Below are 27,750 nucleotides of genomic sequence, written 5' to 3' on the forward strand. Positions count from 1 at the left end.
ATGCTGCGAACTGAGGATGGCTGACACCAATACCTGACATGGGGTAGTGCCACAAAAAGCCAAGACACCCCAAGGCCTGCTACCATCTGGCAGCTCCCTTAAGTTTCAGCCACTGATAAAGCCTCGTGCATTATGTGAGTTGGGTGAGGCAGGGTCTCAGGAAGTCACCAGAGTGGGAAGAGTTGTGGTCACCAGGTTAATGTAAATACTGGTTTGGTGCCAGTGCTGAGCCTGGAACTACTCAGCAAAAGTCTCAGAGCACACTAAGGCCAGTCACTGCCCACCTGGGGCTCATGGACTCTGATAATTTTCCAAGAAAGAGTGCAATGCAGGTGGGACTGGCTACTCATGGAGAAAGTGCCTCTGGTGTTGTGGGACTTGGGTGGGGTGAGGTCCCAGTGAGTCAGCAGGGTGGAACAGTGGAGCCAACCAGGCCAATCTGATTCAGATTTGGCCATAAGTGTAGGAGGAAGGCTCATCATAGGAAAGATGGCGCCCACCTGCCAGTTGCATGGGAACAGGACCCCACACAGGGAAAATGACCATTGTCCTCCAGCCCTCGCTCTACAGCCATATACCTTAGTCTGCCCCTCATATGCTTCTGATTCCCCTGAGTCACTGTCCCTCTGCTGGAGCCCAAGGTGAGTGACTGCGAGCGAGCGAGTGAGTCCATGTGTGGGCTGTTTAAAAAGATGTTTGGGTTTCCCCCAGCCTTCCGTCCCACCTGGTTGGTCAGTATCCCCACTGTCTTTCACACCCAGATGTCAAAGGGGCTCCCCTTCCCAACGCCTGTACTCGGCTGGGGATCCTGGTGTGGGGGGCTGGGGACCTTTGCTCCTCCATGGGTAACCTCCATGGCCGAGGTATCCCTCCTGATTCTCAACTGCCACACGGAGGTTTGGGGCCCGTTCCGCATCTCTGCCCCTCCTACCAGTCTTGATGTGGATTCTTTATATTTTTAGTTATAGGACTTATGTTCAACTAGACTTCAGATGGTTCTCCAGGTTGATTGTTAGTTATATAATTTAGTTGTAATTTTAATGTGTTCACAGAAGGACACAGGTACAATGTTTATCTACTCCACCATCTTGGGTCTCCTCCCTTAACGGTGATTTATAAATGCAATTAATTTCCTCTGGGGTGATTAATATCTCAGACAATGCTTTCCAATTTCAAAAAACAGAAACGAAAGAAATCTCTGTATTTGCGAATGTGCTATGCTACTGCAAACGAGAACTTTTCCCCACCTGTACCACCATTTTCAGAAAGAGCTCTCACTGGGCAATAAACCACTATTTTGTTCTGTTACACACACTGCTGTGTGGTGCAGACTGCTTCCTCAATACTTCCTACAAGGCGGCTGTAAGATCTATAGCACGCCCACGTCCCGCAGTTGGCAGAACCTGTGTGGAGATTTCCAGCCTCCACTGCTTAGTGCACTGACTGCTGTGCTAGCAGGAAATTAGCTTCAAGCCCAGTCTGGCCAAACAGCCAGCAATCTTTGACACAACAGGAATGTGCATGACACAAACACAGACAAAGAGAAAGGAAATTTACAGCAACATTAGATACTGAGTGCAAAGGAATGGGAGAACTCTGCATATGTCATTTATTTGTAGTTCACTAGGGCAAAATTAGACAAGTGAGTCTGTTTCTCTTGTGTACTCATTAAGGATTGATAAAATCAAAGCCAGAGTGTCCATCTTATATTTTTGTTCAGAAAACAGAGAATGAGAACAAATAAAGGAGAACCTGGGGCCTCAAGATTTTATGTTCATGGATTTGACAGCTCTGAGTCCACTGATGGTTCTTGAGTGAGGAACTCATGTCACTGCAGGGCAACTTTAGCTGGTGTGAGGTTACCATCCAGGCTGGCGCTGGGCTAGTGAGTTAGCTTAGCTGGACTCCCGCGTGTAGGGAGCAAACATGCCTTGGCTCTCAGTTAGTCCTCCCCATAATAACTCTGGGGGGTAAAACTCATAATTTCCATTTTACAGTTGTAGAAAGGAAGCTCAGTGGAAATTGAGATGATAATTATAAATTTCAGGGTTTGAAAAAGTCATGGGCTATCTCTCCAAAGAACAGCAACGGGGTAATAAGAAACATTTTGGTCTTTCTACCTGCCTGTGGTCTTTCAGAAGGAAATGCTAAAAACAAAATGCTGTTTGTTTCTCTGAGACAGGGAAGACACCTCCCTGTTGTTTTTAAATTTTTCTTGAAACAAATTATTCCTTTTACATATAATACATTCTCTCTCTAATATAAAGCACAAATAGCCCCACACTTTCAAAACTTCTTTTTCTCTCTGTTTAAACTGCAAAAAGTGAATTTTCTGAGCTAAGAAACAGCTGTATTTGCTAACAATTAAGAGCAGATGGGAGGAAACTTTGCTTTTCATGGCAGGACTAGGCCCTGTCCTGCGGGCAACACTAACACGTGGTCTGAGTGGCCTGAGTGTGTGGTGGTAGGAGAGGCCTGGAATGTTCCCTGCCCAAATCTGTCAAGGTCCAGCGCAGGCCCCCCCCTCCCAGTTCTGCTCAGATCCCACAGCCCCTACCCCACCCTACCAGAGAGCACATCTCCCTTTCTGCTGTTCTTACCGTCCCATATTGGGTTCTACCCCTACAAAGGCTGCCAGAACACTTGTCTCACACTGTGTCACATGGAGCAGATGGTCTAGGGGCATACTGCAGCTAGATTTGGGGTTCCTGGTGTGTGATTGCTATATCTGTACCTGACAGTGCCTACTGTGGTACTGGGCACACAGTATGTCTTTAATACTTTCCTAGATTAGTTCAATCTTTCATTCCTAAAACAAAAAACTTACCCTCCCCCTTAGCTTCTTCACTTGCCATCCTCCCTTTTGTGAAATAAGCGTAAAGTCATCTCTCAGAACTTTATAATGGCCTCAAAGGCTTTGTTCTTTTACAATGTGATTTTGTCATGGCCAAGCACTGAAGTCGGCAGTAAAGGGCCAGCTACACGATGGAGACGAAGAGGAGGAAGCGAAGCATAGGAGGCATTTACTGCATGGCAGGCGGTGAGCTGCTGACTCTCACAAGTGCTGCCTCGCTTACTTCTCAGCTGACGCTGTGAGATGGGTGTTATTATCCCATTTTACAGACAAGGAAACAGGCTCAAAGAGTCTTGGTGACTTGGGTGGGGCCACACAGATCTTAAAATTCAGTGACAATCAAAGAACTGGGGAACTACAGGGAGCTGCAGCTGTCATGTAAGGATACTAAAGTGGAGCCCAGTTTACAAATACTCACCTGGATCATGAGATGCACAAATCGTTCCAGTGTGATGACTGCCCACCCTGCCACCTCTCTCATTCACTTCTGCCTCAATGAATTCACAAAACATCATCATCTGCTATTTCAGTCTAACAAATCCAAACTATTCCCCTTCTGAAATGGGTAGCTTACCCAACAGACTTCCATCCTGAGAATTTTTTCAAGTCCAATATTATAGCATGGAGATTACAGCCAAGTGGAGATTTCTTTGCAAAGTAATAAAACACATTCTTCACGGTTCAACTTTTGTTTGTCCTACTCATGTAGACACAGCAAGTCAAGACCTGCTTCTAATGATTATACCTACTTTGTACCGAACAACCATGAAAAATAATTAGGGGTAAACACCTTTCCATATCAGATGCACGAAATCTCCTACGTGTCTACCGTAAATCCTATGACACATTTGCTGAGAATGGGCCCCCCAGGTGAAAGGAATTTCCCTTGGGCGGCAGTGATGGCCACACAGCCTCTTGCAGGACGCACAGCCTAATGTACTTGAACTTGCCACTATTAAAACACAACTGCAAGGTAAACACTACTAAGACTCATAAAGCATGGACAGTGCTTCAAGTTTTCAATTCAGGTGAAAATACAGCTTGTGAAAGGAGCAGCTGGACATGAGATTGGGGGGGCACCGACCTTGTTTTGGGAGCTCACCTGTTGGATTTGCAGGAATATCCAGGATGGTCTTCAACAGCTTCATGTCTTTAATGTTGTGAATGTAAATGGACTCCTCCAGACACACCAGCAGCCTCTGGAATCACACACACTCATCAGTCTACCAGACCGGGTCCTCGAAAGGACTGACCAAATCGAAATCACTCATCTTTCCTGGGAGTCCTACCTTGACTCTAAGCCTAAAGAAGGGGGAATTGGGACGATACGTGTGCAGGGTATGTTTATGTCTGCACGCACGCATGTGGGCACGCATACGTCATCATCCACGTGAACAGATGCGGGATATACAAGACCTTTAGAAACTTCATATGGAAATCGAGGTCTCCACTCTTCTTTTTTAATTATTTTTGCTTTCCCCTCTCCTTAGAATGGGGATTTCTGAATACTTTCTGATCGGACAGCCTTTGCCATTTAGGACAATTTCGGGTAAGATTTTGGATTCCTATTCCCATCACACAGCCTCCCTCTCGATACGTGTAACAAGCCTCCCTCTTGTACAGAGGTGGGTTTCTTTGCCGCCTCTGTATCACCCAATCTTCTGTTTCTCCAGTGAATGGCCACCTTTAGTTTCGTTCCCCTAAACTCCCCTGCAGACCGACCTTCACGCGCTCTCCAACCCTGGTACAGGGAATGGAGAAGCCCTTCAGTCGTCATGTGACACCCGTCTCATGCCCCATGTCCCTTGCAGCCTCCCCCACACACACACACCACTTGGCTCCTCTCCCTGGGGGTCCCTTTTCCTATTTCGGTGAGACCCTGCTCTTTCTCTTTAAATGAGACTTGTCAGGTTTGGAGCCTCTTCCCCATGGCCACGCTCTCTGCCAGGTGGAAACAGGCTACGGGTTTAATGTGCTGTGTGTAAGGAACAGGACGTGTAGCTCTGTGCAGGTGAGCAGATGTCCGGTGCTGGTGAGGAGCTTTTGGGAGGAATTTGGGGTCAGTAGCTCTTTCCTCACTCTGAGCAGCCACCTCCTACCCCTGCACATGCCTGACTCAGCTTCCCCTGGGGCCAGTGGTTCTGACAAAGATGAGCATCGAGCACCCAAAGGGCAAGCCCTGGGCTCTCCCCAGAGATTCTGCTTCAGGAAGTCATTCATCAAGTACCCCAGGTGACTCTGACACCTAAATTTGAGACCACTGCTCTCAGGCCAGATCTTTTTACCCCACGGAAAAACACTTGAAAAAAAAGGTACCTGAAAAATCTACAAAAAAGCGTCAGGCTCTCCTCCTGGGAAAAGCCCGCCAGAGTGTTTTCCCAGTAAGACTCCTCGCAGCTCAGTAAAATGGAGACTGACACTTTAACCAAGGAGAAAATAACCAAGCAGAAAAATAGGAGGTCTGACAACTAAGTTAAAGAACTTGTTGCAACAATGTTGCTAACCTTTTTTAATATCAGAGGAATTATTCATTATGAATTTGTACCACCTGGACAAACAGTTAACCAAGTTTACTACTTAGAAGTGCTGAAAAGGCTGCATGAAAAAGACGAAAACGACCTGAACCTTTCACCAACAATTCATGGGTCTTGCATCATGACAATGCACCAGCTCACACGGCACTGTCTGTGAGGGAGTTTTTAGCCAGTATGTAACAAGTAAATGTATTGGAACACCCTCCCTACTCACCTAATCTGGCCCCCCATGACTTCTTTCTTTATCCGAAGATAAAGGAAATATTGAAAGGAAGACATTTTGATGACATTCAGGACATCAAGGGTAATATGACAACAGCTCTGATGGCCATTCCAGAAAGTTCCAAAATTGCTTTGAAGGGTGGGCTAGGCGCTGGCATCAGTGCATAGCTTCCCAAGGGAGTATTTGGAAGGTGATGGTAGTGATGTGTTCAGCAGTGAGGTATGTAGCACTTTTTCTAGGATGAGTACACGAATGTAATCGTCCAACCTTGCATCTTTCTCAATTTTAATTAAGGCTCTGTGGCCATACATCTGAGGCTGGGGGTTGAGAGGTAACAACATTCTAACAGAGTCTCAAAACTGATGATGAATATTAGTGTTTCTCCCTAAAATGCACATTTTCTGATTTGCCTGATCTGTTGGCCTTTTGCCTGCACTTACTATGGTTTGGGCTGTTATTACTCTGTGCTTGCTTATGCTCTTAGCTTTGTAAGAGCCGCTGGTGTCCCCTTCCAGCCCCACGGCCGAGCCCCAGCACAGAGGGTAACAGGACATGCCTCCTGCAGAAATAGCATCTACATCTATGTTGTCTGACCTCGTCTGCATCTTCTCCCACCAGCTCTAACAGCACCACCTCTGTGGCCCACTTAGCCGAATTTCAGGTTACCCTCTCTGTGTTGGCTGCAGACAAGAATTCAATGGGAGGAAAACAAAAGATTCAGAGGGAAAGAGGCGATCCTCCGTCTTCGGTTCACGTGACAGTGCGCTTCTGGGATGAGCACGACCAGGTAACGCACTTCCTTACAGTGAGTTTTCAGTTTCGGCAAAACCCCCGGCTGGCCTTCCGCGCAGCTCATTCCCTGTCACTTTGGCGCGCATCGACTTTTCTAGGTCTTAGAAGTAATAACTCCTTTTATCAATGAAACAAATACAGCGTCTGCCCTCGAGCACCACAGATTTAGAGGCCGGGTCTAGATGCTCCATCTGTTCTGAGGGGCCCCTGTCATCCCGATGGGGTTGAGAACAGAAAGGACTGTAAAAGCTCACCTATCAAAACGCATCTGGTTTACTGCCTTTATTCCATTAAATACACTTCCTCGACTAAGTACAAGGGCAATAACATCAACTAAAAAGGAAGAACATCGCAATTACTATTCTTCCTTCCTATATATTGAGAGGAAAATAGGGGTGTTCTTTCCTCATAACTCTCTGTGCGAATCTTTATTTTTTCCCCCCGTTTTTTAAAAAAGGAACTGCACCTGGACACCTGGTGAAGTGGGAACAGGATGAGCTGCTCACTGCCTCCAGGGGGCGCAGATCCTGGGACACGGCAGTCCCCCCACCTGGAGGCAGCAGTTGGCTAAACCAAAAGTTGGTGAGGCCCAAATTGGAACGTTTTACAAAAAGCAAACCCCAGACACTTTCAAGAGCTGTTTCAAATCATCTTAGCAGAAGAAATGTTAACGGAAAAGAGACCTGTGTGATCTGGGTTCAGAATAGCTTGGCCATTGGTAGCTGAGTAGTTCTTGGTGCATTAATGTCCTTTGGACGATGGGGGCGGACGACCTTAAAGTTGACGAGTGTTACATGGAGGGGGTGGCATCTAAACGTTAACAGACTCAGACACTTGGATAATCCTTCCTTGTCCCATTGGAAATATCATAGAGCAAGTAAGAGAGGTGTTATACAAATAAATACCATAGATACTATTTTGAGGGTTCCAATTTTCATGGGACATTTGCCTAAACAATCTTAATAAGACAATCAGGTGCCAAAAAAAAAAGGATACTTAATTTTCATATACTGGCTTCTACATGCAAAGATAAAAAGTCTTGCAGTGAAATTTGATGTGCTCCCAGCATTTTTCAGAGACAGCACTCCAGCCAAGAATTGTGTGTAAAAGCCTTCAAGTTGAAAACTCTCAAGCTTCCTTCCCCTCCCTTGCCAAGAACCCGGGGTTTGTTTTCTTCTTTACTCCTGCTCCTCTTTGCTTAAAAGTCACCATATTCTATTTTTCAGGCTATTCTCTACCACACTCCTTTACACAGGTTTAAGTGCATAGTCAGTCAAAATAGTTGAATAACTCAGAAACAATCTCTTCCCATGAACTTCAGAAAGCACTGTATTTGTCTCATTTGTCTTTTAAAAAAAAAATGAGTTAGCACTCAATAGTTTAGGTACAAAGATAGAGGAAAACATTGTCTCAATGAATGCAATAACCACTATCCTGGGAATATTTACTTGAAAAAGCAGAGCTGCATGGTCACATAAAGAATCTACCTGTTTGTTTATTTACTAGGCAGTCAGGAAACAGATATTTATGGAGCATTTTTCTACCAGGCGCTGTCTTTTCTACCAGGTCTTATTATGGAGAACAAAATGGATCTAGTCCCTGCCCTCATAGGATTTTTAAAAAATCTAATAATTCATGGGAAACTCTGCTAATATCTCAAATACTTACTTAACAAGAACTGACATTTTTCAAGAGAGTGTATTGCATAGTTGAGATAAGAATAATCCTTCCTTCAACAAAGAAAACACTACAAGAAAAATCTTTAAGGGTTAGCTGGGCGAAAGAAAAGTGGAAGCATGAGACTGAGTACCTGGCCTTATGGGAAAGCAAGAGAAGGGGCTGTTTTATGGACTGGCTTCAGAACGAACCCATGAGGACCACGCTATCCTCAGGAGCTTTCATTCTGAGAGGAATTCCCGCCAGTCTGTGACAAATGCCACCACCTAGGACTCAAACCAGAGAGGCGTTCCTGTGGTATAAGGCGTCCCCTGCAGTTGCTCAGGGGACAGTTTCAGAGCCAGAGTTCTACACAGCCTGAACCCAGAGGAGGGTTCACCTAGCCGATGGCCAACATTTAAAAAAACAGGAGGCAGAAGGATCTGGGCGGACCTACCAATGCCACATAAAGTAGATTCTCTTTACAGCAGCCCTATAATACTGGGCCTGAGTATGAAAATCCCCCTTAGGATTTGATGCTTGTTTTAGAGACATTCATCTTGAAAACGTATCCATCTTTTTCTTTAGTTCCAATCAGCAGAAGCCTGTACTCTCGCGGGATCTCCGCCACTTACCTGCCGGTTCAGCCTTATGGACAAGATGTTGCTGGAGTAGCTGTAATTACAGATCTCTGTGCCTTTCTTGAAATGATAGACGTTCATTTGGCGTGGCTTTGTGTGACTGACCACCACCACCAGGCTGCTGGAGAAGAGGCGCTCCACGATGTAGACATCCGGGATTTCATCTGGGAGGGAAGGCAGCCCGAGGTCACACGGATGTCAGCCTCCCCTGAACCGAGCACAGCTTATGCATCTAGCCACCACTCTCTAGGTCTTGCTCACTGGATGCCCTCCCACAGTGAAGCTTTCACTGTTTCCAAATGTTAACAGGTCCAAAGCCCTTTCAAGTAAAGAAAATGCTAGTGACTAGAACACAAAATTGGGATTTCCAGAACTTCCCCTTGTGCCATCAGTGTGGCAGAATTACCTCCAGAGCCCTCGGGTGCCACTGTTTGCCCTGTAAAACATATTTGGGAGGTTTGGACAATTTCTATCTACCTTTTCTCCATGAGCGGTTTCAAAGAAGTGACTACCCTTGTCAGGAGCCTCTTCAGAATGCTTCTTGTCCCTGTTGCTCTGAGGAGTGCTACCTTGGGGGGCAGTGACATAGTTAAATCTCCCCATCTTGTGTCTCCTTGACCCTCTCTGGAGTCCCTTTCCTGTTGAAAACAGTCTAGACATCCGTGTCACGACCAGAGAAGTACTGCACTCAGAAAGAAGGTAAATTGGGAATGCTGCTGAGCGCCCATGGGTGGAGCCTTTCTGAGAACATTCTTTTCAGATGCGTGCCTTTTTAGTACTTGGGCACGTCCCTTAGGGAACGACACAGAACAAATACAGAGCAAAATATCCATGAAAATGGCATAATAAAAATTATATCTTACAAATAAATTAGGAACCATATATGTTATTTACCAAACCACTTTCTTTCCAGGAAACCCAAAGAGTATATATTCTTCACTATTATGATGGCACGAATGATTACTTACCCTGGGAAAATGAGAGTCACATTTCTAAGCGGAATTCTTTTTAGTGTTTACTACAAGCACTCCAGCATCTTTGATATGGACTGTGTCAATGGGATAGTATTGCTTTATGAAAACAAAGAAAATACTCCAGGACTGAATGCGTGTTACCAATATTCTACAGTGCCAATATAATGGCAAAGAAAAACAAATCCTAAGTGATCTTTTGGTATGACAACTATAAAAATTAAGGACTGTGCATATCCATGTATATATGAAGGTGTCAACAATATGGTTTCAAACAAAGGATTGCTTAATCTAAAAAGAAAATGTTATGAAGCTACTGCTACGTCTCACTACGTGTTTCATTATGGTTTTTTAAAGCAAGTGGAGACAACGATTTATATTTAAATCTGAAAAATACTGACTCAAGTTTGATGGTACGGGAGAGAAATGCAGAAAGCTCCGAAGTACCAGGGATTAAAGTCTAGAGGGAGGATTTGGTGCCCCTGAGATCCTTCCCACACACACTTACCACTTCCGTGGACTTGGTCCAGTTGCTCCACAGAACTCAAAGAAAACAGCTTATAACCAGTTTTGGTTCCAATTGCTAGGGATCTGTGGAAGATAATGACAGCCCGGGAATGACAGCAGGTACTGTACTCCAACCACAGACCTGCCTGCAGATAGACACCCCATTTCCCTCTAACCTCATAGGGGACAGATAAACATACATTTTCACGCGCTTCGTATTTCATACCTGTCTAATTGGTGAGGCACACCTTGTCAGGTGGGCAGGTACAGTACAAGGGACAAGGTCAAAGACAACTACCCACAAAAATGTGAAATGGTTAAGAGACCTAAAACGTCAGGTGTTTTATCAAATGCAATGTCAAACCTACTAGAGGCCATCCATGCTTTCCTAGAGGGGGAGAAATAGGAAAAACGGAATGTTTGAGAATATTTATCACAGCGCTACCCCCAACACAATTAGGGGCCTCCTGGTTGTTTGAGAGGGACTTTACCAAGATGTAAATCATTTTTTATTTAAAAAGGAAATACGTGTTCATAGGAGGCGTAGGAGGTCAGTAGTAGGCAAAATTTAATAGACGCTTCCTTTCATCACTTTCCATGAAAACATCCTGGACAGTTTGTACCAGTAGCTCTCATCCCAGGATTGACATTACACTCACTGGGAAGCTGACAAAAAAAAATATTGATGACTGCCTTGCTCCCCTACCCTTATGCTTTTTATTTAATTGGATTTTTGTTTTGTTTGAGTTGTATATATTAATGCACAGCCAGGGTTGAGACCTCTGTGTTATACTGTGTTCCACGAAGCGAGCATCACAACCAACAAACAAAAACAAAAACTGAGCGCTTATCTGGGACAATGTGGGCTAAAAAAAATCTTGTTTTCTTAATTTTTCACTTTTCAACCCATAGGTAAAGACAGTGTGCACCCAGGTTTACCTGGCCTCAAGATGAAAGCAAATGAGTCCGTTTCGTTGAGCAGCTGGGAATCCCCATCTACGTCTAGCTCTCTCCTGCTTTGCCCTCCAGACCTGAGTGAGCCACAGAATCTGACACAGCGCACACTCAGAGTAAGCAGTCTGACCCTGAGCTCTTCCACCCTGGGAAAATGGGATGTCCGAGCTGAAAGGGTCCTAAGTGGACCTAAAAAATCAGTCCAACTTCCTCATTTAAAACAAATATACAAACAGGTGAGATTTGCTCTTCACAGGGAAGCATATACTAAAATAAGCAGCTTACTGCTATGGCCCCGGCTCTTGTTTCACTTGACTAAAGAAAAAAACAAAAGGTCACATGATGTTCTCTAGAATATTTTTTTTCTACCCAACATTTGTTCTTCCGTGGAACACAGGTGACTCTGGTCAACTTTTAAGGAGTGAGGTAGCTGCTTCTGTTCTTAGCCCTCCAGTTTGCCCAGTGGCTTAATTGGTGTATTAGATATTTGCATGAGAGCAGCAGTGGGTTTGGCACCCAGAGCTAGAGCCCTAATGATGACAAACAGCAACTGGAAAGGCAAGACAGCAGCATCTTAAAACTTCAGAATATACTCTGTAGTGTTTACTGCTTTTAAACTTTTCCCACATAAATATAGACACATTTAGTGGTAAACCGAGGTTTCTACAGCTTGCAAGTAAGGGGGGAAATGTTGTAACTAGGGTCTTATAATATTAACTAAAAGATCTGGCAATGTAAAATAATTTTCAAACATAAGCCCTGCTCCTGGAACAGAATTTTACATATGAGAAAATGGCAGTGTGATCACTATTAGGTTTTAAATGATTGATCAATGGCTATAAACGCCTCTGAATCAAAGAATTCAGACTAAAACCTTATTTTATCCATAAGGCCTTCTGTAGGAAAAAAAAAAATTATCCTCACCTCTCATAGGACCAGGGTTTGGGACAAATATATATCACCAATCAAATGAAAAAATGTATCCAAAGTGTCTAGCACACAGCCAAGCATTAACTGCGAGTCAAGGAGACTGGTGAAGGTTAGCTGTCTTCACCCACCTTCTCCAGAAATACTGGGTTTCAAATTCAGACTACACTTAATAGAAAAAGACACCCTGACACTCCTAAATGTATTTGGTAAGGGGCTTGACTTATTTAAAACCCAGTGTCATACCCTCTGTGGCTCCAAACAACTGACTGTGACAAAAACTTATTTATAGGTAAGACAGAGCTGCCCGGCAGAGCCTTCATCCAAGAAAACTGAACTGACAGTAGGAACTAAGGAAATTAACTTTCCAAGTACCCTACAGTTTTGAAAATAACATTCTTATCCAGTTGCTATGAAAGCCAGGACTTAACTAAAATAAAGATTAATATCCCTTTAAAATAGTCTAATAAACAATGCTACAATGCAGAATGCAGAACATTTACTACTAATAAGCAAACTAACTCCCCTCCTTACCCTGTGTTCAGTTGGGAAGGAAAACACCCATGCATTTCAACAGCCATCCCCTCTTACAAAATGTTTCTTACAAAACATCAGAATTTTATCTAGACTATCATTTTTGTAAACTGCGGTTCTGAAATGGGAATAAATCTTAAAAACAATGCAGTGAGTCACAAATGGCTCAAAAAAAGAAAGAAATAGAAAATACCAAAGGATACCACACAATAATAAGGTTAAGCACCATTGTGTGAATCACTTTTTAGTGATATTATATGTCTATGGGTATTGAGTGATGTTGTAATATGTATTTCTTATTGTGGGTTGTGGTCAAGGAAATCGTGAAAGTCACATATCTAACCAAGCTGTCCAGCAACCAGGTTACCCGATTACATATGCAGTTTTTTTTTTGAACAAAGACATACTGTTTGGTATTGGGTGTTTTTAAACGGAAACACAAAGGGAATGGAAGCCAGAGTTGCTTATGGTAGATGATGGCGCTAATCACACCACTGAATGTTCAGTATTAGCATAGCCCAATCGCAGGTGGCCAAAGCACAAGCCTGGAGCTGACTCCAAACAAGGAACACAACAGAAGCTGGTACAGCAGGAAGTGGGAACTTGGGAAGAGTCATCCCTGCCTGATGCACTGGGTGCACATTCCAAAGAGATTATTCTATATGATCCCCCCAGGGCTGGCTTCTAACAATTCCTTGAAAAAGAGGGAAGGAAAAAAGTGTTTGCCTCAAAGGGACGGAAACCTCCAGATGTCTGCTAACTCCCAGCTCTCTGGCCTAAGGCCAAATGTGACCATCAAGGTGAAACATTAAACATCCACTCAAAAAAGCAACAGGGTGGAGCTCGTGCTCCTCGCAGAAGGCAGCCTGGGGTGGGGAAAGGGCTCGTGGACTCGGAGAAGGCGGCCGGGCCTCGCTGAGTGGCTGTGTGGAAACAGTGAGAGGAATGGAAAGGTTTCTGACATCCAGAGTAGGGAGGCCAGATGCCCTGCGCTGGGGCTGGGACAGGGGCTGGCCTGGCCGCAGGGATAGGCTGCCTCTTTGTCCGAGGCCCTGCCCAGATGCCACGTTGAGATGCTCAAGGACAAATGGGAAAGTTTTTCCTGTATTTCCATCTTCCTGGGCCCCAACTACAACGCGTTGGGTCAACTTGCAACCTGCCCCTCCCCTGCCATCTCTTTTGTTTTGGCCTCTGCCCCTCCTAACCCAGACCTCCGCTTTGGTCACTATCCCCCCTCCCCATTCCTTAGCTTTCTTCAGCCCCACTCCCCTTGGTGATTCTCCGTTTACCGTCAGCCAGCCTTTCCTGGCTCTCCGCCCGCAGCGCGGGTTGGGGGCGTCCAAACCCCCTGCTGGTAGAGGAGGGAGGAGGAGGAGGTGGCCACCCAGACCTGAACCCGTCTGAGCCAACCGCCGGCCGTCCCGCCGAGGCCCTCTTGGGGTGTAGGCTCGCGCCTCTCTTGCTACAAGTTGCCGACAGGACAACACCCTTGGTCGAGACTTTCTGTCCCCCACCTCCCGGCAAGGCAGGCGCCACGGCTTACGTGCAGTCCTGGTTGAAAGAGAAGCAGCTGAGCGCCGCCTCGACCCCGGCCGGGGGGCCGTCCGCGGCCTCGGCCTCCATCGGGGGCTCGATCCGGGGAAGCCGCAGCTCCGAGCGGGCGACAGCCACCTCAGCAGCCCGCTGGCACCGGCTCTGCGGGCCGGGTCGCCAGCCCCTCTCCGCCTTAGCCCCGCCCCGTCCGAGCTTCGCTCCGCCCCTCCGCGTCTCGCCCCACCCCTCCTGCCAATCCCGCGGAACAGAGCAACTGAGAGGGCGGGGTCCCCACTTCCAGCCGCCATTGGCCATGAGCCCAGGCCGCGGCTCATCCTCGGCCAATTGGCGATGGCTGTGGGCGGAACCGTCCTGCTGACGACCCGCCCCCAACTCCGTGACGCGGCTCGCCATTGGGCGAAGGCGCGTGATAAAGAGGCTGCAGGCCACGTGGTGGTGTTTTCTTTGCCAGAGCTGCTGGCGAGCCGGGAGAAAGGAAGAGCTAGTGCAGCTGGGGCCGGACCTGCTGGCTCTAGTCCGGCATCTGCGTCGCGGCCGCCGCAGCAAAGGGGTCAGCTGGTTCCGACCACTCCCAACCCCTCGTCATGTGTAACTCTTCGTGTGTCAAACTTACAGAGTTTAGTGGACAGCTTTAGACGCCAAAGCCCCACCCACCCTTTTGTAGTCTTCAAGCTGCTTTGAGAAACGTTTCTAAAACGAGGGTGCTAAGTATGGCCAGACAGGTAAGTTATCTGCCCCATTGCACTGCCGTTGAGAATTACCACATACATGCCAAGTGTTGTATTAACTATGTATATATATCTAGTTGAATTCCACTTTGTGAGGAAAAGTATAATTACATCCAATTTAAAGAAGTGGCACTGAAGCACGGAACTGCTAAACAGTCTGTCCAAAAGTAACACAAACGGTAGGATGTGGGCTTGCCTGATGTCAAGATCCATGAACCAAACGACTCTGCCAGACAGTATTTGAAAACACCTATCTGATCTGTAGCTTAAAAAACAAAAAAAGGAAAGGAAACGTGTATAGGATGGTGTATATTATGAAAGGGATAAAGTCCTGAGTACAGCACAATTCAAAACACATAATTAGAGTCGACAAAGGGCCTCTCTTCCCAAGCTAAATACATGTTGCCATGCAGAATTACCAGCACAGTTGATGAATCATTAGCTATATTCGTTTTGTATTTTTAATTCCTGATGAATTTTTAACGTATGCTTTTCAAATTTTGAGATGAATGGTATTTTAATTATTGTTATATTACAGCACTTCAAATCGGCATAGTTCAAATTTACCTATTTTGTAATATATATATTATATATATATCTATATATATATATATCTATCTATCTATCTCAAGGGTGCCCAAAAAATGGATACACATTTTAAGAGATGTTATCTATGCTCAAGCAGTAGTTCGCCATATTCAGAAGTGTCTGAACCCTGATGGTAACCACTTTGTCATTGCAGAAGTCAAACGTGACATGTATTCATCTTTTGTTAACTGTATATATTGAGTATTAAAATTTTAATATAGTTTTCCTTTCTTAAAAAAATTTTTTTGGCACCCTCTGTATAAATATAAAACTTGGACATAGAGTGGATGCGAGAAGACCACTATTTCACTTAAGCTTTTATGGTTGGATTTCTGGCTTTGGTTTTCTAAAATGCAAACATAACAGTTTCTTCTCTCAACACTGTCATTCTTTCTCTCAACTGATGTAAGAATAGATCCACAGATGTTGATTGCTCTTTAGTCAATTGTGAGGTGTTGTATTAACCATCATAAATGAAAAGAGCTGCTATTGGGATGCTTTAACTGCATCTTTTTTTTTTCTTTTTTTTTTAAATAATATAGCGCTCTATGTTTTTTTAAAAGGAAATCTTTCTTTTTTAAAAAAGATTTATTGGGGAATATTGGGGAGCAGTGTGTTTCTCCAGGGCCCATTAGCTCCAAGTCATTGTCCTTCAATCTAGTTGTGGAGGGCGCAGCTCAGCTCCAAGTCCAGCCACCGTTTTCAATCTTAGTTGCAGTGGGTGCAGCCCACCATCCCATGCAGGAATTGAACTCCTGCTCTAACCAACCGGCAACCCCTTAACTGCATCTTCTTTGTAACTTCTCAGATCAAAGCTTCTTCCCCTCCCCACAACCAGTGGAGGCATATGCTTCAGTCCTTTCTATTCTATTCAGAAAACCAGGAGTCTGGCATGCTAGGTGCTAGATTGCTGGGAGAATTACATAAAGTACCCAAGCGGTTTTTAAAGTGGAAGCTGTTATTACCAAGAGTTTGGACTTTATGGATTAGAGAGCTGGTGTTAGTTTTTGAGCAGGACTGTTTCATGATAAAAGCAATGTTTCAGGCAGATAAACTCAGCCAGGGTGTGTGCGGAGCAGATTAAAAGCAGGAAAAAGCCTAGACTAATGTGAAATTCTAGGAGTGAAGGAGTGTAAGAGACCAGGCTATTGGATGGCAGCAGGGCCGGATAGGTTAGGACAAACTCAAAAGATTTTCTTAAATTGAAATATATTTGCAATATAACATTGTGTAAATTTAAAGTGTACAACATGTTGATTTGGTACATTTATATATTGTGATATGATTGCCATGGTAGCCATAATTAGCATCTCTACCACATTACACCAAGAGATATTTCAAGAGATATTTTGAGGCAGTACTGTTTAATAGAAAGATAATGTGAGCCACTGATAGGAACCCCGTATGCCATTTTAAATTTTCCAGAAGTCACGTTTAAAAGGGTAAAAAGAAATGGGCAAGTTAATTTTAATATTTAAAAATTTAACCCAATCTGTCAAATATCATTTTAATGGGTAATCAATGTAAAATTATTAATCAGTCAGTATATTATTTGGTTGTGCATAAGTATGTAAAATCCCGTGTGTCTTACTCACTTACAGCATATCTCAATTCATACTAGTCATATTTTAAGTGCTCATGTGGCTGGTTACTTATGTTAGTACTCAGTGGCGTTTCAAGAGCATAAACCACAGGGGATGGTGACTGATGGGGAAGGGGGTGTGGCAGGGAAGATGAGGGAAGAGTTAAAGCAGATTCCATGGTTAGGAAAGGGGCAGCTCATTGTGTTGTTTTCAGAAAACAGACATCTGGCAGCTATTTAGGAAGATGCATTTAGTTTTGGACATGTTGTGGTAGCACAACTGAATGCTCATTGGATTGAAGGTTCAGGCCTAGAGAGGTAGATATGGAAGGAAACCGGTCGTCCTCTCAGCCCCACCCTTCCTGTGAATGATGCCCCTTGTATATTTCCTACTGGGTTCGTGGTCCACCATGCACCACCACCCATGTGGAAATAACATCTCAGGGCTGCCTCATCTGGTTTTATATTTTCCCCAAGACAATACAGAAATACATATTTCTGTACATATAAAATAAATGTATATGTATATACATCTATATTTTTTATAAACATATTTCTAAGTAAAAATTTGAAATGTTGACAACTAATTCTTATTTTAAAAAAAACACCACGTGGGCCAAACTAAATACATCAGCTGGCTGGATTTGGTTTGTGAAGGGCCAGTTTATGACCTCTTTTAGAGGTGTAAGCAGCCTCTTTGAAAGGTTCCACCCTCAAAAAAAAAAATTAAAAAAAAAAATCCCAGATGTCCATTCCTATAAAAAGCCAACGAAATGGTTATAAATAAATTCAGAGGTGCTGAATTCATTTAATGTCAGGCTGATTTTTCTTTTTTAAGTCCTAGTTTTAGTTCTAGGTTCCGTGGGAGTCGAGACCTAATTTGAATGTTGGGCTTATGGCATCCTAATCTTTCCACATTCTTGGAACAGACATTTCACTGCCAAATAACAGAAGCAAAAGATACTGGGGGGGGGGGGGGGAGGAGGGGACAAACACTTTACCACAATGGGAACAAGATTTTGGCTTTTTCTTCTTCTTCTAGTTGAAATTCCTAAGTGTGCATGTTTTCCCCGACAAAATGTCCATTCTTCCTAGGGAAACAGTCAGCAAAGTCTTGGCTTTGGGAGTCAAACATCCTCGGTAATACAAAATTGCAGGCCACAGTTCAGCTAATGGGGAGACTTCCTATTTGTGTGACAATCGGGTTGTAATTTAAAAATGTTGATTAGGGCACGCACAGAACATTCACAGGGGAAGTTGGAAATGAGACATCCTGTCTGAGGCAACCATCCTGTCACCCAATATGGTTGCCCATAACATCCAACTGTCTATAATTAGAGTAACTACTAGGTAAGCACATGCCACTCCTGTCCCTCTCTTCTTTTTATAAAATCTGTTCTATTTTTATAAAATCAGGTCACAGGAAATAATCTCCTGTTTCTTTCCTGATGTGTTTCAACAACTCAGAACCTAGGCAAGTGTGTGGTGGTACTTTGGGAGGAAGTGCCTGGGGACAATACAGACTAGGTAAGCCTTGGGGGTCAGGGGGAGGGAAGAAAGCTCAAGGAGTCAGCCCCACAGTGTTAGAGTAGGAGGGGAGGGGTTGGACTGTGGGGTGATTCCTGGGAAAGGGGCTGATCCTCAAGGACTGGCAAACAGTAAGTCCCCAGCAGAGGTATGGCTGAGCAGGCAGGCACATTGGAGCTTTTTTGTGTCTCAGCATAAGTACACTCTGTGTGGGAAGAGCATGGCTGCAGTAAAGGAACAGTCTCTGTTACGTGCCTTTCATCCCCAAATGGAACCATTATTTCTGGTTTTATTGATTTAAAAGGGAGGGAGGGCAGAGAGCAAAGATCAACAACCATTCCAATATCCCTTGACTTGTACATTTCCTGTCAAAAGTAAGAAGCAATGATATTTCACTGAAGCGTGAACTGGTGTCTTTGTCTCATTCTCTCCCCCCATCTTTCTTATTTTTGCTTTCAGAATAATTCCTAAAACCCCAAGGCAAATCACAAGTTCTCCATAAACACTTGCTGGTCAGGCTGATATCTATGACACAATAGCTTTTGATGTGTGCATTTGCAGACATACCTTGAGCGAAGGGTCTGTTATTTAAGACCAGGTAGAGAGGTTCAATCATGGAGTTTTTGTTCTCTGGAACCTCTTCAGACCAGCTGAGATTACAGACAGGGGTTCAGTAGGTCAGCCAATCAGCCTGACAAGTTTTAGAGTAAAACTATAGGTGATGTCTGAAAAACAGAGTTTTACAGAAATCTTGGCTTGAAGCTTCATACATCTTCTCATGTAATGCTCCCTACATCTGTCCTGTTTGGCAGATTTTTATCCCCGTCACGCAGCTGCGTAAACAAATCAGAGATGTTGGGTAAGTTGCTGGAGGTTGTAGGGCAGTCGTTATGGAGCAATGTAGTTCGCACTCAGTCCCCTCCACCAGGCTCCCAGGTCATCATTCCTCGCTGCCTCTCAGACTTCTGTGGTTCATGTCTAGAAATAGAATTGGCCTCTTAACCTGTATTTCATCCTATACAGGAACAGAGAGGCAAGGGGTGGAGAGAAAGAGGCAGCATTGTGCCAAGAGGGCCACAGGCCAAGTGCAAGGGGGAGGGTATGGAGTCCTGCAGCTTTTCAAAGGGGACTAAGGCTTTGCTTACGTCTGTCAGAGATATTACTTGAAATATTTGAAAACATCTTTTGCTCCCAAGCAAAGGGTTAACCTACGCTTATGGGCGGGGGTGGCTAGTGGGTAAGTGGTGCTGTACGACTCAGTTTCTTCTTAGTCTGGAGAAATGATGTTGGGAGTGGTATCCATTCTTCAGAATCCTTCACCTCTGGGAAGAAGGTGATTGCAAAGGCCTTAGGCTGCCCAGGAGAGGGCCGAGCATCCCAGGATTCCTGGTGAATAGTGCCATCTAGTGACCCGCGGTATATAGTTCCAGGCTGGGGGATGGACCTTGAAGGAAAGACCGGCTTGAGTGAGAAGATTAGAGCTGGTCTTAAACCCTGGACGAAGAGCCCCCGAGGCTCCACAAGTGTTCCCCCCAAACCTCTTTACTGTCTATACACGGAAAACCTAGAAGCCCTCCTCACTACTTCCTCTGCTGGAGGAGACGTTGGGGAGGGGTTTACGTATTTATTCATTTGACAATTTTCTATCAGGTGCCTGTTACGCGCCAGCCATGTTTCCAGGTACTAGGAATGCACCACGGGACAAAACAAATAAAAACTCCTGTGGGCAGAGAGACCATAATCAAGAAAAATAAAACGTAAAGTGTCTTAGAGGGCAAGGAGTGCTAAGCAGAAAAATAAAGTGGTAAACAAGTGTTCGGAAATATTGTGGAAGGGGTAGATTATATTTTTATATAGAGTGTGCAGGGAAGGCCTGGCTGGAAGGTTTCATCTGAACAAAAACCTGAAGGAAAGAAGGGAACAGTTTATGCAGTCACACGGGGGAAAAGCATTCTGGGCAGAAGGCACACAAACCTCATGGAACATGGAGGAAGCCAGGCTGGCTGGAGTAGAGAGTGGAGGGGGCCAGATAAACAGGAAAAGAGGTCGCAGTGGTAACCGTGGGGGTGGAGTGACATTGTCACTTGTCTTTGAACAGAATCACTCAGACGTCTGTGTTGAAAATGAATTGAATGTGTCTTGGGAGATTCACCATTCACTTGAGCCTGTTAAAAGCTCCAGAAAGCCCAGCATTGCGTTTACTTAACACTGTTTAGCAAGTCCTTTCCAGGCTTATGTAGATGTCTTTCTTCCAGGAACACCCACTAACTTCTCATGGGGCGTGAGAAAGGGAAAAATCAGCCTGATCAGCAGAACAGTTATGTTCCCGACAGTCAGTTGTAAACAAGGCCAGTGGAAGGCCCACAGAAAACAGTGCTGTTCCCAAGGCCACATTGCAGCTTCGAAATGACTAACTGTGTGACTAATTCTTTCTTATCAATGCCTTGCCCAGACTCCATCCATTCCAATTGTTAAACCGACCGCTGCATGACCAGATCCAACCCTGACTTGATTCTTGTTTCTCCTACCTTTCCCACCTTAGAATCACTTACACAAACCCACACACTACAAAAAGCCCCCTCCCACAGCCACTTACCATGGTTCATTTAATAGACACACTCCCTTGCTGCAGTGAGTAAAAACTAATGCTGACTGGGTGACCTCACGGTCTTCACCTGCAGGTGTTACCAGCCTGCAGCGTTTCCTAGAACAAAGTTGAAGACAAGCTGGACAAAATGATTACCTCCTACTGTAAAATTCCGAGCGCTTACAGGTAAGCCACTGCCCCCCTGCTGAACACGTGTACTAATTGGAACACAGTGTGTGATGCACGAAAGTGGTAAGGACTGCATTATCAGATATTTTAAAAGTCGGAAGTGTGTATTCTTTTTATAAGCTGCCTCTTCTCTGTCAGGGCCCTCCTGATGTTAACATTTTTGGCTAAACATTTGTGCTGTGGGCCCTCTTGGCTTGATGCGGGCTTCATACCCTTCCCTCCTGCCCCCGGCCTCCCTGGGCTTTCTCAGGCAATACGCAGATGTCCGGAGAAAGACCAGATCGGTTCTAGGCTTGACAGTGTCCACTTCCTCAGTATACCTGAGTTGTGTGAGTATGTACGCAGTGGTGAACCACAGACACAGACTTGCATCTCAGAAAGCTCATGTGGTACCGGACGTTGAGGCTGTAGAGGAGGGGTGGGGAAGGAGAGAATGAGACCAGGTGGGTGGCAGGTCCTCAGTCCAGGTTAGAGATGGTTAGACCTGACCTAGGGAGCCACTGGGGGATGGACGTAGGAGCCATAGGACTCATTGACCGACTAGACACGGAAGTGAGGTCAGTGTGGAGAGCGGCTGCCAGTGTAACTTGGGTTTCCTCACGCCTCAGTGGCTTCCTGGTGGAAATGAGGTTGTGTCATCGGCTACCCACATTTCACTAGCTCTTGCCTCTAACTTCTATAGGACATTCAGCTCCCTTCAAAGCCTTCCCCAGTAATTACTGGAAGTCCCTGGAAATGCCTCACCTGTGCAGGGACCTGCCTCATTGGGTATCACCACATGCATGTTTGTTCCTGCCGCTGAAGGCCCTTGAAGATGGTGCCTTGTTACTGCCAGGACTGCAGTGTCCGTTGTGACAACAGCAAAGTTTGTTCCTTCCTTCCTTCCTTCCTTCCTTCCTTCCTTCCTTCCTTCCTTTTCCCAATACTTTTTCTTGTCTTATTGAAATGATCGTTTTTGTTTTCTCCAATCTTACATTAATGTGGCAGTTGATACCCTGTCTTGGGCATAGGGTAGGTATGTGGGATGAGAGAGAAAGATCCAGAATCCTTGGTGAGGAGGTAATAGTTGACGCCACGAGAGGAGGTCAGAGGTAATGGAAAATGTGTCAGTTGGTGAAGAACTGGAATGAAAGGTCCGGGTTTGATGTTCTGAGTCTTCCTTTAATTTTAGGAACGCTATCAGAATGGAGGCCGCTGGTGCGCTGAGCCTGCTGCTGCAGCTCTAAGTCAGTCACACATTGCTGGTGAGTGAGAATCTCTGTTATAAATGGAAATGCGAAGTGGCAAACGCTCTCATTGGCTAAACCTGAATGCACCAGTTTATATTGGTTCCTATTATCTACACGATCTCCTATTTTCCTTATTGATTGCAAATAGGTGTGAAGAATAAAAAGCCAGCATGTTTAAAAAAAACAAAAAACCACAAACGTGTTCACTGCTGTATATCTGAGGTGGGCGTGATGGAGACTTTTCATTATTTCTCTGAGGTCAGAAATGTCCTTTGGTAGGTTTTTAATTTTTTATGGATGTTTGGTTCCAGAGGCTCTGTAAGAGACTTTTGGAAAGATAGCAAGTGGACAAGGCCTATCTTAAAATATTGAAAGTGGCTATTTCCTAGGCCCTCAGTTCTTCTCTGTCTGCTTTCTCCCCAGGGATATGTTCCACAAGTGGGCATTTAAGTCAGCCTCTATCTACAGATGACCCATGTCTGACCTCACTCTCTGGAATGCTCTGCCTCTGACTTTCATCCCAGAACACATCAACACTTCAGCCCGCATTCCTGATGGGATCTCTTTCTCCTGAGCTCTTAAAAGAATTCTGCTTCAGCAAGTCCCAGGGAATTGTGGGAGAGTTGTTTTTTAAGAAGAGATTTATCTCCCACCAAGGACAGGAATCACTTATTTTGCACCATTTTATGTGTTGGCTGTTTGCGTGGCAGGCTGTTATTTTCCATTCTTCTTTTCTTCCAATCCATGAACATAGTATAGATTCTCAGGTCCTCTTGACCTGGGTGTATAATTTCCCATGACCACATAGCCCAATTATTCCACCCCCAAGGATTCTTACTACAATAGTCTACAAATATATACTTCCTTCAAAGCAATTATCATAACCTGAAACTACCTCATTTGTTAATTTGTTTATGTGTTTCCTCTATCTAGAAGGTAAGCTCCATGAGGGCAGGGTCTCATGGGTCTAAATGCTTCTCTAGCATCTAAAGCAGTGCTTGACCACATAATAGGGGCTCATGAAATGTCTGCCAACTATCTGACTTACAGAATCAGTCATTCAAAAATCATACAAAAATTAACTTTCCATTAACTAATCACAAGTGTCATTTTTTTTTTTTTTGCCTCTCTTGAAAAATGATGTCCAAATTTGATTGGTATTATCACCAAATGTCAATTAACTATACAGTATTAGTGAGTCTCAAGGAGAGGCACTGTTTTACATTTTTTCAAATCTCTTTAACATCTAGCTTAATAGAAGACAGCTGGATTCTCATAACTGCTTCCATATTCAGCCTGTGGTGATATCTTGCATCATGCAGCCTCTAGAAAACCCCACTGTGCACCTGTGAGAGAAGAGGAATGAAAAAGGCAAATAACATCTTAGTTTTATTTTGAAAATAGTTCTGTCTTCACAGATGCCCCAAGAGATTCTTGGGTAGCCCCAGGCATCCTTGAAGCACACTTGGAGGACAAACGATCGATACTCATGGAGAGGAATACTTTTCTTTGCCTTTGAACTACATCACCTTTAAACACTGTCTTCTTTTTCAACAGCCTTTGCTTCACTCAATATTAAAATACTTTTTTTATTCCTCAAGACAATATCACTGCCAAAGGTGGTGGCCAAGGTGCATAGTGAGTGTTGAGTGACAGGAAAGCAAACCAAAAGGGTATAATTTGTTGCACTCAGACACATCCCCACACAAACAAAAACATCAACAATAAAAGCACACGCCTTTACTGAGCACATGTTATATGCTATGCATTCTTCAAAGATTATCTGTACTCTTTCTAACAGCATTCTCGGGTAAGAATTATTAGCCTCATTTGATAGACAAAGAAATGGAAGCTCAGAAAACTTAAACAATATATCCAAAGTCACCAAGTTAATCTGTGATAGAGTGGCGACTGCCTTGCTCAAGTCTCTGTTACTCCAAAGACATGTGTCTTTTGCCATCAAATGCTAGAGACTCACAACATGGTGGGGGGCTAGGAAACTAGAAACAATGAAGAGTCCACTGTACAAAGTAACCTTGTTGCTTTGCACAAATAAATCAGGGAATCAAAAAAGAAATGCAGTATTTTTTTCCTCTCAGTGATATGTCCTAAAAAAAGAGTCAATGCATTTTTTCTTTTCTGATTTGAAAAGTAATACACCTACAGCAAAAGACTGAAGGAGAGCAAAATATCCATCAATAGAAGACAGGTTACGTTAATTGTGGTACATTTGTAGATGTACCACACGCATGACAAGAATAAGACAGCTCTGTTGGTACTGACATAGGACCATCTCTGAGATATGTTGTTACATGAAAAAATAAGGTTTATTTCTAGTAAAAACGTGTATGAATGTGCACGTGTTAACTGCTTTCTTACATGAACTCAGTGGAGGGACAAACAGGAGAGTGCTTAATTTTTCTGTAATTATAATTACAGAAATTATGGTATGGGTAAACCCCCTAAGTTTTCTAGTCCTTCCAGAGAGTAGAATATATTCCTCTCAAAGCCAATTCCAAACCACCGAGCGCCTCTTTCTTTCCATTTTCCCCTCTTTCCCTATCTCCTCCTTCCCAGTCTATCTCCTTCTCCTGAGTCGGGGCCAGGAGAGGGGATTAGCAGGAGAGAGGGAAGAGTCTTCAGTGACACCCTTGTAAGTCCTCTCTTGCCTTACTCCCTCCCGTTAGCTCTCCAAATGTCTCCAAAACGCTGTTGTTCTCCTGGGTCCCATTTGTGGTTCTTCAGATGCCTCTCATGGGACCTTCCGCACGGCCTCGTTCCTGATTTGGGTGACCTCCTTTGGCTCAGGTCTTCAGCTTCTTCCCCCAGTGCCCAGCCAGTGCCTCTTTCTTCTGTTGCTTTGGCAGGTGGCCGGTGGGGCCTTCAAGATGGCTCCAGTCTTGATAACTCGTCCAGCCTCCATTACACCTCAGGGAGCTCACCTCACCTTGCCATGGCTGGAGTAGAGACTTCCCCACTGCTACCCTCTCCCCTCACCCTGTTGGTAAGAAGCAGGCACTAGACTCCATGTTCACATCTTTCCCTCCCACATTTTCGGGGACACAGGCGGAACACCCAAGAACTTTTCTGCTTTCTCTGCTCAGGCACACTGGGCGGAGCCTATGAGTCTTTACAGCACAACAAAGCTACCAACCGGGGCCAGCAACATAATTTGCAGGTAAAAATAGAAACACAGGGCCTCTTGTTCAAAAAGCTGAAAAAAGTGCTGTTACAGGCACTGACATGTAAAGCTTTCTTCTTTAAAAAATACTTTATTCCTACAAAACACAATGGGATAAGAGAGCTACCTGGGTATTAGCATAAACTTACAAACTGCAAAAAACATTTTGTGGGTTGGGGGGTCATAATCTAGATAACACAATAATTTGTTAATGTGATGATTGAGCATTAGGTTTTTCTGGTTCACTTCAACAAATTCATTTATGAGATCCTTAAATTTTATACTTTTAGTAACTTTGTTTTTAATATGTGTAATTAAAAGTGTCAGCTGCTCTTGGTGAATGTCAGATTGTAAATAATTTTTAATTTTAAGGATTATTCTGAGGATACAGATTTTAGTTTCTTGTATGAAACAAGTTACAGGAGACATCAGAAGAAACAAAAATGTCACTGTACAAATTAGCCTTTAAACTTAAATTCAGATTTACACAGAACTGATTGGTATGACGAGGTAGAACTATTGATGCAGCTGCTGATCTGTCAATCTACCAATCAATTGCCCTGTCTCCCTTGGGTATGCATTGTTGATTTCTGGAAAGATGGAGAGAAACTGGAAGCAGTGATTTCCAGGTTTCTTCTCATTCCCAAAGGCTTAGAGATTAGGGGGAATAGGGTGGGAGGGAGCTTCCTCTTTATTTGTATAATTTGCCCACTATCTGGCCTTTTGAACATGAGCATGTATAAGTCGTTCAATTTAAAAACTTGTTAACAAGAAAAGGAACTCTTCAAGAAAGAAATGCATGTTGCCTTACAATCTCAGTATTCAGTTGCTCAATGGTAATGTTTTGATTGTTGCTAATCTTTCTAAAACCATTAAATATATTTCTATGTTTATATTATACATAGTTACATACAGCTTAGCATCTTCAATTCAGCCGAAACACGGTAAGCCTGGAAAATTTCCAAATTTGGAGCATTAAGTCAGATCCACAAATTTTTTTCCACTGGGCTAAGTTTTTGGAAAGGTAGGGAATCAGCTGTCATTTTTGTGGTTGTTTTTAAAGAGATGAGGTGTGCTTCCTAACAAATGAAGAGGATGCTGACAGAAGGTTATTTCCTGCGTTGGACTCGCTGTGAGCGGGAGGAGTGGAGGGCTGGGTGACTTGGACAGCAGTGCCCCAGGGGCCTGCCTGATCCCCGGCTGCCTGATACACGCATAGTGAGAAGGCTGGCAGCAGGCAGGCAGGGCTGCCTCCGGTCCCATGATGAATGGTCAGCAGAGCAGGATGTCAGGTGCGGCCTCTCCCAGCTCCCCATCGAGGTTTCTCAATCAGCTTATCAAAGAAAAACCAAAGAACACCCACAGTTAAAACAGAGGAGTTTTCCTATTTGCTTAAATAAAACATTTGCGAGTATCTTTAAACATTATAAAATCTAAAGTGGATTTATTTCTATGATGAAAGGATGGTTTAACATTTAAAAATTAATACATTTTATGCAATTTTAACACTATGGGGGGGAAAACATAATCTGCTCAAAGAGCTCATAGTGTGGGTTGATGTTTCAAATTCATTCATGATAAAAATCCTCAGCCATTTGGGCACAGAAAGCAACTTTGTTAACCTGATAGAAAGTGTCTACCCAAACTTCTACCAAACAGCATACTTATTGTAGAAACGTGGCAAGAATTTCCTCCAAGTTAGGTCTGTGTGCGCTATGTCTCTATGTAGCAGTTAAATAGATGAATGAAATCTTTATCTGTTAATAAACTCTCAAGAAACATAATATTGAGTAAATACGGCAGGAAACAGAAGGAGGTGCATAGAATGAAACATTTCCTCCAAGTCCTTCTTTAGCTTCAGCCCAGACAGTTGGATACATATTGTCTTCATTGCTGCTAAGGTTTAAATATTTTCTAATTTCCATTATGGATTTATGGATAAATGGACATATATTTTTTTTCATGTTATAATCTAATCCACCATCTTGGACC

The 27,750-nt window shown here is 44.0% G+C and overlaps 1 protein-coding gene and 1 long non-coding RNA gene across 3 annotated transcripts in view; one reads left to right on the plus strand and one right to left on the minus strand.

Annotated features, from left to right (window-relative positions):
- WIPI1 (WD repeat domain, phosphoinositide interacting 1) overlaps positions 1-14,324 on the minus strand; it is a 32,679-nt gene extending 18,355 nt beyond the window's left edge. The window contains exons 1-4 of the mRNA XM_019732862.2: positions 14,137-14,324; positions 10,180-10,262; positions 8,695-8,864; positions 3,957-4,053 (exon numbers count right to left, since the gene is read on the minus strand). Coding sequence (XP_019588421.1) covers positions 3,957-4,053; positions 8,695-8,864; positions 10,180-10,262; positions 14,137-14,216 — 430 coding nt within the window. The 5' untranslated portion in view covers positions 14,217-14,324. The remainder of the gene's footprint in view (positions 1-3,956; positions 4,054-8,694; positions 8,865-10,179; positions 10,263-14,136) is intronic.
- A 279-nt stretch (positions 14,325-14,603) lies between these two features.
- Positions 14,604-27,551, plus strand: LOC109447994 (uncharacterized). Of its 2 annotated transcripts, XR_012492198.1 has the most exons (5): positions 14,604-14,869; positions 21,254-21,345; positions 22,520-22,592; positions 23,001-25,581; positions 25,682-27,551. It is a non-coding gene; the product is annotated as an uncharacterized LOC109447994 (long non-coding RNA). The 2 variants fall into 2 exon arrangements; XR_012492197.1 differs by having other exon boundaries at positions 23,001-27,551.
- Positions 27,552-27,750: the final 199 nt, after the last annotated feature.

The sequence above is a fragment of the Rhinolophus sinicus genome, linkage group LG15 (genome assembly GCF_036562045.2).
Source record: "Rhinolophus sinicus isolate RSC01 linkage group LG15, ASM3656204v1, whole genome shotgun sequence".
In the NCBI taxonomy this organism is placed as follows: domain Eukaryota; kingdom Metazoa; phylum Chordata; class Mammalia; order Chiroptera; family Rhinolophidae; genus Rhinolophus; species Rhinolophus sinicus.